The sequence below is a fragment of the Stegodyphus dumicola genome, chromosome 10, assembly GCF_044657685.1.
Source record: "Stegodyphus dumicola isolate Sdum_Otavi_A_Nest chromosome 10, ASM4465768v1".
Taxonomy (NCBI): domain Eukaryota; kingdom Metazoa; phylum Arthropoda; class Arachnida; order Araneae; family Eresidae; genus Stegodyphus; species Stegodyphus dumicola.
Genome location: NC_140777.1, coordinates 144,044,452 through 144,064,005, shown reverse-complemented (window position 1 = coordinate 144,064,005; position 19,554 = coordinate 144,044,452). Strand labels below are relative to the sequence as shown.

General features: G+C 28.8%; 1 protein-coding gene across 1 annotated transcript in view; it reads left to right on the top strand.

Annotated features, from left to right (window-relative positions):
- The window catches only part of Syn1 (Syntrophin-like 1), a 51,481-nt gene extending 34,297 nt beyond the window's left edge, over positions 1-17,184 (top strand). Inside the window, exons 5-6 of the mRNA XM_035358248.2 lie at positions 1,589-1,767; positions 7,779-17,184. Of these exons, the coding sequence (XP_035214139.1) occupies positions 1,589-1,767; positions 7,779-7,871 (272 nt within the window). The 3' untranslated portion in view covers positions 7,872-17,184. The remainder of the gene's footprint in view (positions 1-1,588; positions 1,768-7,778) is intronic.
- The last annotated feature ends 2,370 nt before the right edge of the window (positions 17,185-19,554 follow it).

The following is a 19,554-nucleotide window of genomic DNA, read 5'->3' as shown; positions in this document are numbered from 1 at the left end:
AAGCGGGACAGTCTCCGACATCCTTTTTCTTTGACGGCGCATGGACTTACAAGACCTTGGCATCTACTACTAGTTTCACCACCATTTATCCACTTTCTGCATAAATACTAACAATGGCAGATCGTGAACAACCTACCAGTCTGGCAGTTTCAAAGATACTCATTCTGAATCTTGGGGCCTTTACAATCTAGCCTCCATCAAATTCGCTTTGATCAGCAGCCTTTTCCATCACTCCTAAAAGTAAGTGTAAGAGTGATTCTGTACCTTCTTTAGCAGCAGTTAAATACAGTCAAAAGTCTTTTATCCGGACTCGTTGGGACTTCGTCGATTCCAGATTATAGATCATCAATTTAAATCTGGTAAGATGGCATGCAGAAATTATAAAATTAAAAATATGAAACAATAATTTATGAAATAAAGAGCAATTATGATCTAAAGGGTATCAAAATTTACCAAAAAAAGCTTAATATTTATTTGTTTACTTTATTAAACATTTCTTTCAACGCACGCATGCGTAAAGCATACATTGCGCATAGTCGAAATTAGAAAACTGCAACCAGAAAACTATTTGATGTGTATTCTTGATATTTATAATGACAAGGAATTTGATTTAAATCATATCAAAGACGAAGTACATCGAGATGAAATACTACATTTAGTAAGGAATTATAAGCTGAATAAAATAAAAACATCTGCCCTAAAGGTAAGGATAGTGCTGCTAGACAACTTCCAGTTCATTGCGCGACGCGACGTTCTCCCTGCAGAGCAGCGTGAAATTGATAAACAGATTTTGGAGTGGTTAGAGAAACAAAGGATATGCCTTTATCCATTTTTTGCAGCAATTCCACTTTTTGTTTGATGGACATCGAAACATGCTTTCGCTTTGTAGATCCTTTGGCAGCTCCAGAATCGGAAATTCTTTTTGACGTAATCGAAAGTTCAAGCTTACTTTTATAAAATTGCTCTAACAGTCTGCAAAAAATAATAAGCCGGATCCAATTCGAAGATTAAGTTACAGTGCAATCTGCAACATTAACTGAAATAGATAATTAGATAATTTTAGCTTAGCTTATACTGTCTGTTATGCATTAAACGTGCATGCGTAAACGTATTATGCGCATGTGTAAATGCATATGCGATGCGTTTACGCATGCACAGAAAGTTTTTAGCTTTGAGGTCCAGATTACAGATCATTCCGGATTATGGACGTCCGGATTAAAGCCCTTTGACTGTACCATTTCTACTTAGTCACATGGCCTTCATGTCATCCTGGTGAGTTCATTGAAAAATATGGGTTTGGTCATAATGTTTTGGCTTGTTAGTGTATAGTGTGTGAGCAAATGAGAAGAAAAATAAAAAAACCACATATACGCATGCAGGCATACACACACATATACGTGAAAAAAATAGGTATACAATACAGGTTGGAATTTCATTACCTTGCATCCATTATTTACATGAAACATTATTCCAATACATTTTGAAAATTAAACAATGAGTGTAATTTGTTAATTTCTGATTTATCTATGATTGATTTTTGTACCTATTTTGTTTTCCGTTAATATGACAAAAATATTTTATTTTTAAGCTTGCCTTTATCAGGGCCAAGAATGTGTGATCACTATACATTTTGAAAATGGTTTTATTTTACAAGACTCAAGGCATCATAATATCTTGTGGCAGTATCCTTTCGAAAAGCTTCGCATGTCAGCTGATGATGGCATGAGATTAGTGTGGTTGGATTTTGGTGGAGAAGATGGAGAAAAGGTAATTTTAAAAAATCTAGGTGAAAGAATTAAGTTTTATTCTTTACTTTTATTTGTGATGAAAAATTTATATATATATATATATATATATCCTATCATGTTTCCTTTTCTAAAGGAAAAGAATTTTAATGTTACCTCTTAAAAAGGCCTTACAAAAAATAATGTGTTAATAAAGTTTAGATATTGGTTTATTTTCTCAAATTTTGTGGTACTTCCTTATTAAAGTGTTGTTGCACAGGATTTTTGCAACATTTAAAATTTTCATATTATAAATTTTTTAATTACTTCCTTGTATGAAGTAAAGGAAGTATTGTAATTCCAAACAATTTCGGGTATCATATTTCAATGAAAATATCCATTTCAACCCCTCTCGAAATGATTTTTGTGTGACATCTGTACGTACGGACAGAATAAAGGACTATTTTTGCCAAAAAGGGCTGTAAATTAGATTTAAAATGGATTCAGAAAAGATTTGTTCTTGACATCTGTACATACGTACATATGTACGTATCTTGTACAACTCGACTAGTAGTCATAGAACATTGAAATTTTGCGGGTACTGCTGTAACAAGTAGTTGTGGACCTCTCTTTTTCATTGTAATAGTCTGCATCAATCGTATATAATCACATTTAGAATTAAAGTATTATAACTTACATTTTGATAATTAAAATTGTAACCAATTTTTAATCTTATACTTTTTATGTGTGCTTAATTAATACAAATAGCCAATAGGTTATGCAAATGGCAAAATATATCTTTTTTAATATTTCTATTGAGAAATTGAAAAATAATCATTGTAAAATGTAATGGTGGTACTAAAGTTTTTCAGTTTTTGTTTAGATGGTACACATTAGTCAAAATGTTGAGAATTGCTGAACTTTATTCAGAGAAAAGTCTTCTATTCAACTACCACATCGCTAGAAATCTATTTTTCATTTGTTTTGGAAACTCATTTCCGGCTTTGCTGATATTTGAAATTTTCATCACTAAATAGGGCAGCATGCATGTATTAAAAATAAAATTATTCTTAAATAAGATTGATTTTATTTTATGGTTAACATTTTGAAATTAATACATAGCGAGAATACTTCTTCTCTTACTATATATGGAACTAGTTATGATTCGTATCAAGTACTTCAGAACTCCAAATCTCTGGAATTGTAAAGTACCGGACTACATCCCAGCTGGTGAGTTGGAAAATCCAGGTAGTTGTTTTAATCTTTTCAAGTAAGCTAAATGCAATTACTGTACTGCAAATGAAGAAATATTTTACGTATCAAGATTTGTATCACCAGAGACAGAAGTATTGAGAAAAAAGATTAAAATATTTTCAATTCGTATACAAAACAACTTTTCAATATAAAACATGGTTTATTTTTTATAAAAACAAAAAAGTTTTTTAAAGCTGGAGTCCAGATAATTGGAAGTTCTATTTTAATGGGTAATGATGATGATAATAGTAATAATAATAATGTGTTGAAAGGAATGCAGTTATTAGAAAGAAAGAAATTGCTCTTCATATGTATTTGAAACGTTGTAGAAATCTGGGATTTATGAATTCAATATTTATAATCAAAACTTAAAATTCTTAATTATCAAATGCAGTGATTTGGATCATGTGTTTTGACAGTGAACATTAATATTATTGGGTATGATTGTCCAATGAAAGCAAAGTGACACAAAGTAACTGGAAAAAATTAGTTTTATTGTTAACAGAAGTAGTCACAGACAAGTCACTTTGTGCCCCACAATGTCTTGAAAGCTATTTTGAGTATTTTAAAGTTTCGTAGGAGCCTGAGGCCGTTCATATTCACACATAAGTCTAGCTTAAAATGTAGAATTCTTGAAAATCAGTCACAGTGTTCTGAAAGGGGAGAAACTCTAAGGGAATGAAATTGTCTGCTCACGGAATACTGCGAGAAAAATTTACTGGAAAATATTAAGGATTATTTTCCATGCAGATCAAATGGGCACAAGTTTTGGTAATAATTAACGATACAATGCAATTATCTTTATTCTGCATTACACTGTTGCTCAAGAACTTGAACATTTTCAAAAATATTTTGTTGTACTTATTAATTTAAAAGGTATGCAATGAAAATAAAATTTGCTTAATCGAAAGAGCAAATACCATACCAAATGCACTCAAGTATATTGTAAATTTTACTATATAAATTGCTTTTCACTCAAAATTTTACTACATAAATTGCTTTTCACTCAAAATTTATAAAGAATCTTGTATTAGCGAAAATGCGCCTTTCAAAACGAGTTCTTTGGTACTCTACCTTGGTTATAAATCCCATCACTTCATGGAACTACAATTTTGCCCTAACTTAATTTGCCAGTTTGCCATCATCATTCTTACTTGAGTAAAAGATGAAACACCTTCGCATTTATTAATTATTGCTCATTGAACGGGAATTGGTTTGTTCCCCTTGAAAAGTCAACTAATTTCAGATAATAGCGATAATTACTTGTTTTTAATTTTTAATTTCTTTTTCAAAGTTTGAAATTTTGTTATTCATGATTTAAATTCAAGTCCCCGTAAAATGTTTTTTTCAAAATTTACATTCAAGTTACTTTAAAACACAATTCTCAGAATTAAACTTCCTACAAATGGGTTCCCTCTTTTTTTATACTTCTACTAAATTTATATTAGGAGATAATATAATCAATTTTTTTAGTAAATAAATTATATATATTAACTATATATAACTTGAAACTAGAGAAACAATCTTCCAGGAGGATTAGGGTATATGTGGATGACTTGGAATCACATAGCTGTTCAGGGTCAGAAATGCAATCTTGATGAGATAAGAGGTGACTGGTCGAAACTTTGAATTGTTGTGAAGTGGAAAGTGTACATGTATTGTAAATTACTACTAATTAAAGAGTTTTTCCACCCATTATTGGTTTTTCATGTTTATCCTCCATCTAATCAGAGGTAGTAGATAAAAATCGTGGTTGCAAACCGACAATTAAAGACCATAAAAATAAGTCCTGACTTTCCTGATGTTGAATGTCCCTGACATTTTATAATGTCATATAAGGTATAGAATCATGGACGTTTTGAAATGGTGTATCTTTCTAGCTACAGTGAATGTCTGGCGGATGCCCAGCGTATTTCAAAGCATCCAAGATTCCATGCTGTGCCTATGTTATGAAACTTCAGGCAACTTCATTATCAGGAAAGTCGACTTATTTTAAAATTAGGGTCTCTAAATGTCAATTTGCGATCATGATGTATTCATATTTTCCATCCTAACCCCCTCTGTGGGTGACTGTCGACAGTTTTCATGCAACAGCTTCTATGCAACTTCTAATATATACAAATAATATAAACAAATTCTGAGTTAAATATTTATATGAATAAAGGACTAATTCGATGTAAAAAAATATATAAATTATTTTGAAAGTCTATGAATTAAGAATATCACTAACAGTTTAGATGCAGACATATATAAATTTCTGAAATGTATAAAAACTCATTGAAGCTTTTTGTGATTTTTAGAATAATGATTAAATTATTTAAATTTATTAAAATTAACAGGATTAAATTTTCAATTTTATCAGGTTTTCTAAACAGGGAAAATATTCTTAAAAATGATTAAAGCAAAAAGTAACTAGGGTATAAAATTACAATGCTGTTGGGAAAAGTATTTTTTGCATACTCTGCCTTTTTCATGCAAAAAAAGATAACAATTGAAAAATGTCAGAAAATCATTATTCTAAATTCATAAATTTCTTCTGGTGTTGACTAATTTAAAATTTAGTTTTAAGTATATTAACAGTTCACATGTCAGTCAATCATTTGGCGATAAATTGGAAGGAATTTCATTACATATTATATTTGAGGATCCAAATCTTGCAGTAATCTCAAACTTCCTCCAGTTCTTCCAGAGAAAAAACAAATGCATGTTTCACTGGAAAATTAAACCTATCCTTGTAACTAATTACATTTGCTTGTTATATATAGGGTGTCTCGAAAGGTCGTTGCCAAACTTAACTTGCTGGTCTATCATGCCATTACAAACAAGATTTATATTGGAACTTGCATCTGAAAATGCAAGTGGCGACCACTAGAGGGCAATGTTCACAGGCTTGTAGAAGAGTGGGAAGTGTAACAATTTCAGGCAAGGACGTTGCATGAGAAGGATGAATTGGTTTACTAAATTTTGTATGATCAATTTGTGTGACATTTTGTGGAGAGAAGGTTGCCGTATTTCATGGTTGACGGGTCAAAACGTATTCATGAAATACATTTTGATGTATAGCTTCCAGCAGCTATACATCAAAACATATAGTTTCAGCATGATAGAGTGCCTGCACATTTTAGCAGTACTCTGTGAGAATACCTCGATAAGACATATTGTGATTGCTGGATTGGAAAAGAAGGACTTGTCCCATGGCCAGCATGATCAATCGACCTGATTCCCCTGGATTTCTACCCATGAGGATATGCAAAATCCATGATGTACGAGATGAGCGTAACATTGGACATGGATCTCGTTGCCAGGATCTTGGAAACAGTGGCACATGACACACCTGCCCATTTTGAACGGGTCAGTAAACCCATGCGTCGATGTTGTGAAGTATGCACAGTGGTGAATGGAAGAAATTTTTAATATCTAATATGATTATATTAATGTTCTTTAATAAAAGTCATGTTGACACCTCTTTTTGACGTCCTTTCTTTCTTCCCCTCAACACTTGTGAACACTACTCTCTAGTGGTTGTTGCTTGCATTTTTGGACACAAGTTCCTATGTAAATCATCTTTGTCATGTTATGATAGACCAGCATGTTAAGTTTGACAACGACCTTTTGAGACGCCTTGTAGTGTGTCCTCTACCAATATCATTAGCCATTCTTTTCTCTCAGGAAGGCACACTGTAGCTGATAATCAATACCATGGCTCATTTGAGTTAAAAGTTTGAAATTAGGTAGAACCCCTCTCGATATCAGAGCCACTCAACCTGTGGTCGTTGCAGAACCCCTAAAGTGGCCCTGTATCAAGTTATTAAATTGTCGTTGGCGAGATTGGCTAATAATACAGTCAATGATTCTTCTGACCACCATGTTCTGTGTTCTATCTGTACATCAACATATTTAACTGGATTGCTGGATTTACATCACTGCCACCATATACACATTTGTTCTTTGTTAGAGCTGAAGCAAAAGTAGGATTAAGGATTGAAGCTAACTTTCTTGGAATGGCCTTCAGCATTCCAATTTAATTGAGCATGACACATGTGCAAGTGCAGTAGTAAGCAGTAAACGGGCTGATGCACTTGCAACTTAAATTTCTGCAAGATGGTTATGGACTGATTGATGCACATATCCCTACTTTATAGCGAGTGAAATGGCAGTTGAAGTGGTAAAATTAGTCATCAAATTTAACAATCATAATGTTCTGCAATCACCTTTCATTGTTTAGACGCTCTAAGACAAATAATAGTACTTTCTTTTAATCACATCTAAAGAGACAATTGGACCATTGTCTCTCTCCAAATGTATATTTCTGTTTGATTAATCAGCCAGATGTAAGCTGATTATTTGAGCTTGGACTTCCAGTGTCTTACTTCTGAAAATGGGCTCTAAGCATTTTACATTATGTAATTGACTTTCACTAAGTTTAATTTGTAAATGTGATTTGTTAATAAATATGCAACAACCTACTCTGATCATTTCCACACTTTGCCATGATTCCTATTTGTACAGAGTTTCTTGTATTTCCAACAAATAGTTCTGTATGCTCCAATTTCAGTTTTAATTTTTGTAACCTAATCAGTAATCAAAATGAGAGTTCAAACTATTGTCGACAGTTACTTTGCTGTTCACAGAAATATTTTTTAAAAAGTTTCATTATTTATTGCGATATGCTTCATGCTTATTATGCAGTGTTCTAATATATTTTATATAATATTAAAATAAATTATGACTTTTTAGTATCATAATTTATTTTCTATTCATGTAAATATTACATATATTGTTTTATAACTTGTTTTTCAGGAATTAGATTTGTTACAGTCGCCAAAGCCTTTTATATTCACTTTGCATACTTTCCTTTCTGCTAAGGTGATAAGACTTGGACTTGTTGCATGACAATTACAGCAGTGGGAAGACGCAGATGAACAGTTTGATGACATCTTCGGTCCCTGAAACGAAGCTGGATGTTAAACTTGCTTCCTAAAATGGCTTCCCATCATTTGTTGTCCAAAACTATGTTTTGCTGTTAAAAAGCAAGAAACATGCATTGCACAATTTGTTCTTAGCTCGCAAGCTCTTCAAACAAGGAACAAAACAAATGCAGTTTTTTACTATTGTGAAGTGCCCTGCAAATATTGCAGATTGTTGACCAGAGTAGCTGACACAATTACTGTTTAGTACTATTTGTCAGCATTTTTGTTAAATCTGGAAGAAAAAAAAAAAAAAAAACGTTTGTGTTTTGTGTCCCTTCTGTTGTACAAAGTTGACTATATTTTTCATTGGAACCGTAAGTATGGTTACCACATGGTTAAATTTGTTCATGTGACAGTGAATTTGCTGCCTTCGTAAGCAAGCATCATCTAGATTTCATAATTCTCTATCAGTTAAACAAAACAGATGTGTAATATTTTATTGTTAATATTGCATTTCAGCTGTGTGCAAAGAACCTGATTTATGAGGTAATGAATCAAATGCTTTTTGTTTGATGAAAAAAGAAACTGGTTCAAAATTTTAAGGTTTTAAATTGATCAGTAAAGGGGAAATTACTGAAATCATTTCAAGTTTATTTCATAGTTATCTTCTTGCTTTAAAAAATATTATTTTAGTTTTGATTTGGTTTTAATTTAAACATATGTGTCACTTTTTAAACAAAATTTTGAATAATGGTCCTAATTAATTGGCCATAAATATTATAAAAGTAAATTGAGGGGAAAGCGCAAAGTTTTCTTAAATTTATAGTTTTTGCCAATTGTATGTATGTAGCAATAATCCTGACTAATGCTGGGTGAATTTTTTGAATTGCTATAAATTTATGTGGTGGCATTTATCTCTTTTTAAAATTATTATAAATTTTGATCTTTTTAATAATCGTACTTCATTTACTAACTTTAAACTTGTGCTTTATGTATACATTTACTTGTATAAGTAGTTAATAAATTGTCATTAATTTCTTTATTCTACTTTTAACTATCTAGACAGGCTGAAGTCCAGTATTGCTTGATTTTTATTAAGCTTATATTTGTTTTTATTTCCATGGGAATAGCTAAGTATTTCTCAAGATTTTTTTTTTTTTTGAAAGTATGTATAATTTTCTTAAAACAAAACCACTTGCAGTGTAGTCATATACTGGTTATCAAAACAGTGAGTACAAAAAGTTACTAAAAAATTATATTTAAATTTCTAAAAAAATATCAGTAATTGTTATGTAATAATTAAAAGCATGTTTTATATTCATTTGTGAAAGTGTTATGAATATTAAGTAATACATAGTTTTAGTTATAATTAAGTTATCATTTCTGTTAAATCTGGAAGAAAAATGATCCAGTTTATCATACCTTATCAAGTTCGAAGGTTAGTTCTAGACATATACAAATAATGGTACTTTTAAAAAGTACTTTTTATTAAATTATTATATGAATTAGCAATAAAATAATTTTAATAGAATTGTAATAATAAATATAATTTTGAATGCATGCATTCATTATACTGCTATAAAAATTTTTCAAAAATTAAAAGTGCCTGAAACTGCTAAAAACAAGAACATATTGAAAGAAAGTATTGCCTATATCCATTTTAGTACAGTACAATAGAGCAAAAATTTCATAAAAATTGATGATCTTTAAATTTTTGTATTATTTTGTAGGTTTGCAAGTGAAATTGAATATGTGAAGCACGCATTTTTAATGTATATTGATTTTAGTTTCTACTGTTTATATTTTAATATTGGACACATAACATCAATATCAAAATATTTGTTTAGAACTTAAAGAAATACATAAACACATGTACAAATTTATTTCTCAACACATTCTACGCTTATTTAAATCAAGATGGGGGAAATAAAAGCTTTCTGATGCATTAAAGCTAACTTAATTTTAATAACTAAAAACAAGACCTGTTTCCGAGATTTATTTTTTTCTTTAGCCAAGTGGTTCAATCGCTGAATAGTCCGACTTTCCTTTTTGTAGTATTCAAGTAACCTTACTTTCTCTCAGCTTTTTGATGGGAATGAAAATGTAGGAGAGAAATTTAAGATCAATTATTCAAAACTGCATTAATACGTTCGCTGCCAATTATGAGTTATCTGGTAGGTTGAAGTTTGTGTTTAGGCGCCAACTACAAATGTTTTCATAGAAACTACGAATGAATTCATAGAACATTTTTGTTTTAACTATGCCGCATACGATGAAACTCGTAGTATTTTCATGTTCTTTAAAGGTCTGGCTTTAATCTGGCTTTGGGGATTAGGAAAAACAACAATTGGGTACAATTCAAGAGATTTATTATAATTAATACAAGTATAATATAAGTAATTATAATGGAAATAACATACGAACTGTAAAAAATAATTAAGCATTTTATAATAATCTTTGTTATAAGCAACTGCCAACTACGAGTATACTTGTAGTTGGCGTTGTCATAAAACATTTTATCACAAAACCCAACTATGATATATCTCATATAACTAATAACGCAATTAAAATTATCTAAATTCAATATTCCTGTAAATACATGGTTTGTACTGTTATTTTACAAAATTAAAATTTGTTGGCATGGTGGAACTATTTTTGAAAATGTCGCTCGGCAGCAAACGTGTTAACTCTAGAACACAAAATGGAATAAATTTAGTGTGTGAATTTTTGTTATCTATCTTAATTCTTGTTATCTTATTCTACCTGTTGCACATTAAAAACAATTGTAGTAATCTTTCTTTCTTTCTTTTTTTTTTTTTTTTAAATGTTTAGCAAAAAATGTTTTTGAAAGAAAAGTAAATTGTACTTGTAATAATAAATAATACTAAAAATAAAAGTTTTGCTTGATTAATTAATTGATTTGCTTGAACCAAAATTAAAATTTTTTGACTTTACAGAAAAATGATTATTAGAATTAATTTATTTAGTTCTACAATAAAACATTTCTTAAAATTTTATATAATTTGCTATATATAGTTCATTCACTCAGTTTATAAGAAGCTGCTATTTAATTTATCATCTGATATTCTAAATATATTGATGTTGTTTACTTTCTATCAATGCTGATATAGTTCTTATTACATTTATTATAGCTATAAGATAAAACTGCAGACTGTTTGCAGTATTTTTGTACTTAATAAGATTATGTGATTGTATAAAGTATGAGAAGTATTTTTACTTGTAATGAGCTTCATGAAGGAAATTGTTTCAATCAGTATCTCATTTAAAAACTAATGAATATTATTCATGCAGTTCTCAAGTTATTTTTTAATCATTACTCCATGTTTGTCCAACTTTCAGATGGATTTTAATATGTTTATGTTTATTATATACTTTTCCCTCTAATTTTACTAAGCAATGCATATTGCATTTTGGCAGATTTGATCAACTGATGTAAATCTAACAATTTAGCATGCAGCATACACTGCTTATAACATCACTCAAAATTTGTACGTTGTCAAGTCAGTTTTACAGTGTAAACTGATTTTACATAGTTATTCGTACTTATATTTTCAAATTTGCTTTATTATTACCCAGTGTTTCATTTTTATAAGTTTTACCAATTAATGCTTTTCAGTTCATTAAAATATTCAGTTGTTTATAAATTGTATTAAATTTTACTCAGCAGTTTTTACTAAAGGTTATCAGTTTTCATTAACAAATATATTTTGAATAAGTAAGACTTTCTGTTTAGTTGATTTCTGTTGCTATGTAAGTTCCATTACATTTTTTTTTTTTTTTTTTTTCATTCTTAGAAGTTGTTATTAACAGGATGAAATGTTTTCTAATTATGTAAGTAAGCAGACTTTTTGTATACTTAGAAGCAGTAGATAAATTTCCATTACACAGTCATCATAGTTCTTTAAATTGTTTTGCTACTTTCAAACAGTTGTGTTTTGTAGTTAATTATTCTTCTCAGTGCTTTTTTAAAATATGTAACAAAAATTAGAATTTACTCTTTCTGTGCCTTATATTAAATTATATGTGAGAAATATGTTAAAGAATTGTGGATAAAACATGCAGAATAGCTTTCAAATTCACTCTTTTAAATAATGATATTAATGTAGCAAATAACGTTGCAATTAATAGTGTAATAAAAAAAATGCTATTCGGAGTATTTTAACTGATTGAACAGTATATAACTGATTTTTTTCTTCTAATTTTGCAAGCAAGATTATTCATTATGGATAAAAATTACATTCCTTCTCCAGAAATATACCAAATTTGGCAAGAATAAATTTAAATACAAATGTGGGAAAGCTGATCGTTTTTAAATTTTTCCTGATATCAGTTTATTTTTTTAGAATTTTTTGTATGGTGTCTTTCGTGTTTCCATTACTGTTTAAAATTAATAAAATTATGTTGAATGGCATATGGGTATAAAGGAGAAACACCTTCCAAGGTTTTAGAAATTTTATCACCAATATTTTCTTAAAAAGCATTCTTCATAAAAATCTTTCAGGGTGCAGCACATTTTAATTTTCATAATGTAGTTTTTCAAAAAAAAAATGCACTTCAAATAGTTTAATAAGTACTTTGTAAGATGTTTAGTTCATATAGTGTTACTAATAATAAACATGTCTGCTAAAATTATTGTAAACTTAACATTACCCAGCATTATTGATTGATATTTTCTTATTATTGAAAAAAAATTTATTTTGGAATGCATTTCTTTATTTTCAGAAAATTATAATCTTTAACATTATGCTGCACAAATTCTTCTGTAATATACCCAAGTACCTGAGGTTAAGTAATGCAAATTGGAATTTTGTTTCTTTGAATGTTTATTTTTTGATTAAATTTTATAAAATATAAATAAAATAAATTTTAATGGAAAATGTTAAAACTATGTAATGAAGCTTTATATCAAAATATATTCTGAATATTTTTATTTGTAATTTTTTATGAATATTAATTTATTATTAGTATAAAAAACTGTCTTTTTTTGTTGGCTGAAATTGAAATTACGTAGGTATGAGTTGTTTTGTATCAGCCATGTAAATTTTTGTTTGTAAAAATTTTCTTAAAAGCAGATTTTGTGTATATTTTATGATTAAAAGGGGGAAGTTATTAAATTATAAAAAATAAATGTCTTCTTTCACCAAATTTCATGTCGAAATATGCTGTTTTTAGTTTTAAAAAAAAATGTAGTGAAGTACACTTGTGTATGTGTATATAAATTATAACCATAATGCAATATATATATATATTGCATTATGGTTATATATATATATTGCATTATGGTTAAACTGAAATATAGTTATTCTTATAATTCCTCATAGAATAGTATGGCAAAATTTAGTTGTATGGTTTTTATCTATACAATAATTGCCTATGAATAAAATTAAATTTTCGTAGTTATATTGCAAAATCTTTGGTCAGATGCTGATATTAAGATATTGTATAAATTAAGTCTTATAAATAGCTTCTTAGAAATAAGAATATCTTACTTTTTAATTTTATTTCAAATTCTGCAGCTCAATGCGTAAAATTCTTGACCTCACAGGTCCTTTTAAGTTTAGTTAGTATGCCTTTCTTACATTAACAAATCTAAAGGTTTATATGCATAATACTTTAATAATTTTGTAATTATTTTCACATCTCAGTGTAAGTGTATGAGCACTATATTTTTTTAAATCATGGAAAGTGATGAATCATCACTCATTTTTAACTAATCACTAATTTATGCTGATTTTTAAAAGTTAAATTTTATTTAAAGAGAAAGTAATTTACCGCAAAAAAAAAAAAAAAAAAAAAAATGTTTATTTCTAATGGTTAAAACCATCTAAAAGATAAATTAACTGATATTTCATGTTCCGGGAATTTGTAAAACCTTGATTCATTACTAAATATGAAACTTCATATACTCTGATTAGTAAGACTTTTAAATTTATAATTATACAGAGTTGAAAGCAATTATCATATTTCAGAAGCAATAAAATTCTATTTTTCAATGAAGTATTTTTAAATATATATTCTCAAATATACTTAGTAATACATTATGTTTCAATATTTAGTTTAATATAACAGCAGTCAAATCTGAAATAATAAAATTTTTATAGTTAAAATAAAAATCATGTATATTGTATAAATATTAAGTTAAATGTATATTTAACAAATCCTTTGGGATAAACTGCAAAATTTGCTAAAGTAATTTTAGTTCATTAAGAAACAATAAAATAAATATACAAATGTGCAATAAATAATAAGGTTTATATATTTTTCTTAATATGAAGATCTCAGTAAAGTAAATAAATGAAGGGTATGTAAAGTACAGTGATGAATTAAACTGTAAAAAAATATTTTATGTAATAAACTACTATTTGGAAAAATACGTGTTATTAAAATATTTGTTTCAAAGATTTCACTTAAATTTCTTGAAAAAATTAAAACTTTTGAAGAACATTAAATAATTTATACTCTATTTCAAATTTCATACAGAATTTTTTATTGATTCTAGGCCAAGAACAGCATCTGTGAAAATGACTTCCACTCTTTTGTTAACGTAGACCCCATTCTGGCTTTTTTAAATTAGCTTTGCTACTACATTATTTTAAGCAATTATTACTAAATTCACTTCTTTTGAAATTAGAAAAATTTGAAAATTCTGGAGTTTGTTAAAAAGCATTCCACAGTTTAGTAAATATTTTGTATGGATATAAGTTTTCTGGAGAAAAAGGGGGGATATTAAATCATAGTTTGAGTGATTGAAATATTTGATTAATAATATAAGCATATTGCATTTTAATAACAATTATTCGTTAAAATATACAATGTAAAAAATTAAGCACCCTCTTACAGTTATAAAGTATCAGAAGAAACTTTCTTGCAGAATTTTAGAAAATACCATCGTAAAGTTGTCTTGCTTCTTGCAGTCTGATCAGATATCATATTCTGCATTGTTTCATATGTTGATCAATGCAGAATATAAATGTTCATATGTTGACCAATGCTGAAACAATATTGTTTCATGTTATGATAAAAACTGTATAAAAATCTCACTTCATATTAAAGTATATTTCAAACATAAAATATGAAATCCCATGTAGGAAAAAGTGAAATTTTACTACAATTTTACTAAACAAACTTTATAAACTGTTGACTTTAAATATTGTTAATGTTAATCAATTGTAGACAAACAGTTATTTTAAATGAAATGACACTGCTTAGAGATCTCACTCATAAAATGCATTTCACTTTAGGAAAATATATATATATATATGATAGATGTGTTTTCATTTGTGAAAAATGTAAGCAGAGAATCCCTCAAGTCCAAGAAGTATTGTAAAGCAATTTTTTTTTTTTTTTTTGGTTGTTGTTGTTATTTTAATTTTCTTTTAATGCATTTAAGTATGAAAGTTTTATAATAATTTTTGTTATTGTTAGTTCTTTAGAAAACCTTTTTTGGGGTGTGTGTCTCTCTGTGTGTATGTATGTGCGTGAGCTTATTATTCATGTTAAAATGCTTTGAAAAATTATTTTATTTAGTTGACCCTTTTTAATTTATATAAATATATATATATATATATATGTACTTTATAATATAGTATATATAAATATATAATTTATATAAATATATATATATATACTTTATAATATAGTATATATATACACATATATGATGTATATGAAACATATATTCACAAAGAAACGTTTGAATTTATCATATCAAAATAATCAAGGAAAACATTTTTTAATCATTTTTGGTAAGTAAATGTTGCATATTATATTCATATAATTTGTTTAATGTATATTGAAGTCTTTTACATAAAGACTAATTGCTTTTTTTCACAGTGTATTTATGAGTTCATTTAACTGTTCAGTTTAATTTATATAAAGTGTAGCAGAAGGCTTTCATGATTACAGAATCCTTAAATACTTTCTGTGTTAAAAATTCATTATTTATGATAAAAAAATACACTTGAAAAATTATATTGTAGTTTATTTTCATATTAATTTTATTACTGAAATAGTTATTTTTGTAACTGACTTCAGTATAGAGACTTGTTCCAAAAAATATCTCTCAGTTTAATAAACACATTAAGACAGTGATTCCCAACACATTTGTATTGCCACTCCCATGTTTTCTAGAACTCTCATTAAGGGGGAAGTAATCATCTAATAATCTTGGAGAGAATAAGTTTTGGAAAATCTTTTATTTAATTAATAACATGAAAGCCATTATTTTTAAAAAGACATTTCTGTAAAATAATATGCTGTCTGTTGAACATTAATGACATGGGTTAATTTGATCAAATAATATCACTTGTCTAATATCTGATTTAAAAATATGAAATAATAAACTTAACATCCTAAAGTAAGATTCATTTCACTTTGCATATCTAATAGACTGGTATAATAAAGATGCAAACCAGAATTGCGATGTAGCTAATTGGCATGGCTGAAATGATCATCCACATACAAATTATTTGTTTTCTGAGCACTCTGATATTAATATACCCACTTCTCCCTATATTCAAGAATGACCTGTGGCTGTTACACATTTATATGTTGCATATCCCTCTTAGATGTACTTTGTATGCAAAAAATTGTTATACTGATTTCACCAATAAATGTTTATTTTTATCTGAATATGCTGTTTAACATCTTTGATATAATCCTAAACTATTAATATGTTCACCTGTGGTTATCCTATAATAGTGTAAACATTAGGCATGTTTAATATTGTGTTAATTTGTGTTGTATAACATGTAAATTTTCTTAATTAGTCGTAATATTGTACATATCTCTTCTCCTTAAGCACCCATTGTCCTCTGGGGGTGGTACTGTATATTTTGGGAATCACTGTGCTTTCAGTTTAGATTGCATTATGTGGAATAACACAAGTCATACAAGGTTTGAGAATCACTAATTCAGGTGGTTAAAATGCAGAGCTCATCATTGTTTGTCATATGTTACGTCTTCCTTCAAATATTCACTTGAGGTCCGAAGTTTGAGAATACTGTTATACAAATTAAGTATGAGGAATCACAAGGGTCAACTGTATATATTTTATTTTGGAGAAATGATATATTGTAATTAATGCAAATTTATATATATATATATATATATATATATATATCCCTTTATGCATTTGTTTTGAGCATCAAAATACCTTTAGAGAAATTGTAGGTAATGTCATCTAAAAAAAACAAAACTTTCATGTTTGAAGACTAAAATTTTCTCATTTTTTGTAAATATTTGTGTAATTTTATATTAAAATATTTTATATGCTATGTACTTTCTTTTATATTTACATGTTATACTAGTCCAAAGAAAAGTTTTCAGTTTCAAAGAATGCTTTTATTTTAAAAATACGTGAGATTTTTTATAATGTTATTAATCATCCTTTTGTTTTCAATTTATGTGTTTAACATACTTTAGTCAGAAGCATAAATGAACCTGTCATATTTAAGAAAATAGGTAAATAAACACCTTAAATAATTTTAATCTGACTTTTGTCTTATTTGAATTCGCGAATATTATTATTATTTTTACTTTAAGATGACTATTATTAATTTCAGAACTATTGCATTGAAATTTGCTAGTTTTTGTAATATAATGTTAAAAAAAAGCATTAACTTGAGATGTGTACAAAAAGCAAAAGGATTAAATTATATAAAGAATAACACATTGCATTAAAATTTTTTCTGCTACTGTAAATATTAATAACTTCGGATTTGTACAATAAAATTACATTAAAAACTGCATATAAAAGGTTTGATGGCTACTGAATGTTTTTTGACAATATTTGGTCTGCAGCTATGCTAGCCCCTGTGGAACGGTGCTTGCTACACCAGGGTGCCTGGGCCAGAGGCCCTACCCCTTGTAGAATGAATTGGTAGCTCCGAAGGTTTTGTACAATAAAATTACATTAAAAACTGCATATAAAAGATTTAAATAGGTGTTATATGTTAGAAAATTTCAGATGAATGATGGCCGTTGAATGTTTTTTTTTTTTTACAACATTTGGTCTGCAGCTAGGCTATTCCCTGTGGAACGGTGCTTGCTACACCAACGTGCTTGGTCCAGAGGCCATACCCCTTGTAGAATGAATTGGTAGCTCCGAAGGTTGATTGATTAACTAAGCAATTCAGGTTATAATTTTTTAAATAATTAATTTTAATAGATAATGATAAGGCTTAGATTGGCTTGAATTAAATGAAAGTATGACTAACAAATGGCCAAAATACAAGTTGGGAATAAAGCTGTTACATACATAAGGCACAGAGACTGTCAAGCTGGTGAGAAAGGTGCATAAAACATATAGGTAAGTACAAATATTTGTAGCCTAAACCCAAAAAAATGAGTATAATAGGGATACACAATATAAAATGCATAATAGAGAGTACAGAATACCATTACATATATACACATACGAATACTAGCATATAATACAGATACGAATACAAACATATGGTACAAGAAACAGCAAAATGGTGGTGCTTAGCAACTGCAGTGAGGGAAAAGGGAGAGGTTACATGATCCAGGTGTTTAACTAGGCAAGGGGCATGTCCATATTATTCAGATCGTTATAGTCATAGTTGCAGATTTTTATGCAGGAGTTGTCTATGGTTTGTTGTCTGATGTGAAAATTTTTTGTTAGTTTATGGGTTCTGAATAATTCCATATCAAGTTTTAATGTTGCGTGGCCCCAACCTGCACGCAACAATAGTGGTGACTGCTATGAACTGGAAAGTACACAAAGTCTTGAGAAGGGTTTAAATCCCTTTTTATTCATCTTTAGAAATTACAGATGCGTGCTCTTGATGCTCACAAACTATGCCGACCCGGCGGTAAAATAAAAATACGAAACTAAAAATGAATAATAACAAGTGACTACCTACGAGGCTCTCTAAACGTAACTAACCTAACCGTGTTCTAAGATACCGCTGATAATTCAGCAAACTTCTGAATATTATGTTGAAAGATTTAACTATCTGCCGAGGCAAGCACACAAGCCGAAACGCGCGGTTCTTTAATTTCTACCTAGCCACCTCCACGCTCGTGAAGCAAGAAAGCACACTATCGAACTCGTTTCCCTTCTATTTAACTCAGAATACTTCCACTGACTATTTTGAATACTTTGCGCGTTCTACTAAAATTTACATACTCTGGCATTGGCAATTCCAGGGGAAAGTAAGGCTTGACAGGAAAGATAGTTTAAACTTAAAATAAATGTTAGTTAAAATAAATATAAACCCTACAAAGTTCTTCATGAATTCTGTTATTACGTATATACCATTTGGCATTGATAATCTGTCTAAGCACCTCATTTTGACAAACCTAGAGTTTCTGTCTGTTCGTCTTACGAGTGTGGGCCCAAACTGGACTGGCATAACAAAGTAATGGTCTGAGAAAGGACTTGTAAATAAGTAACTTATTGTCTATATATTCTGAGCAGTTAAGGAATTGAGTTGTACTTTACGAACTCGGAACTTCTGGATGATAGAAGGGATGTGTGGGCTAGGCTAGTTGCTTGGTCATTTTGTTCGCCTTATTTGATTCCAAACAACTACATTTTGTTAAGTCATATCAGGTAAATGGGGGTTGTGAACTTTTGCTTTGATTAGTAGATAATTATTTAATTGACTCGGCATTTGTTT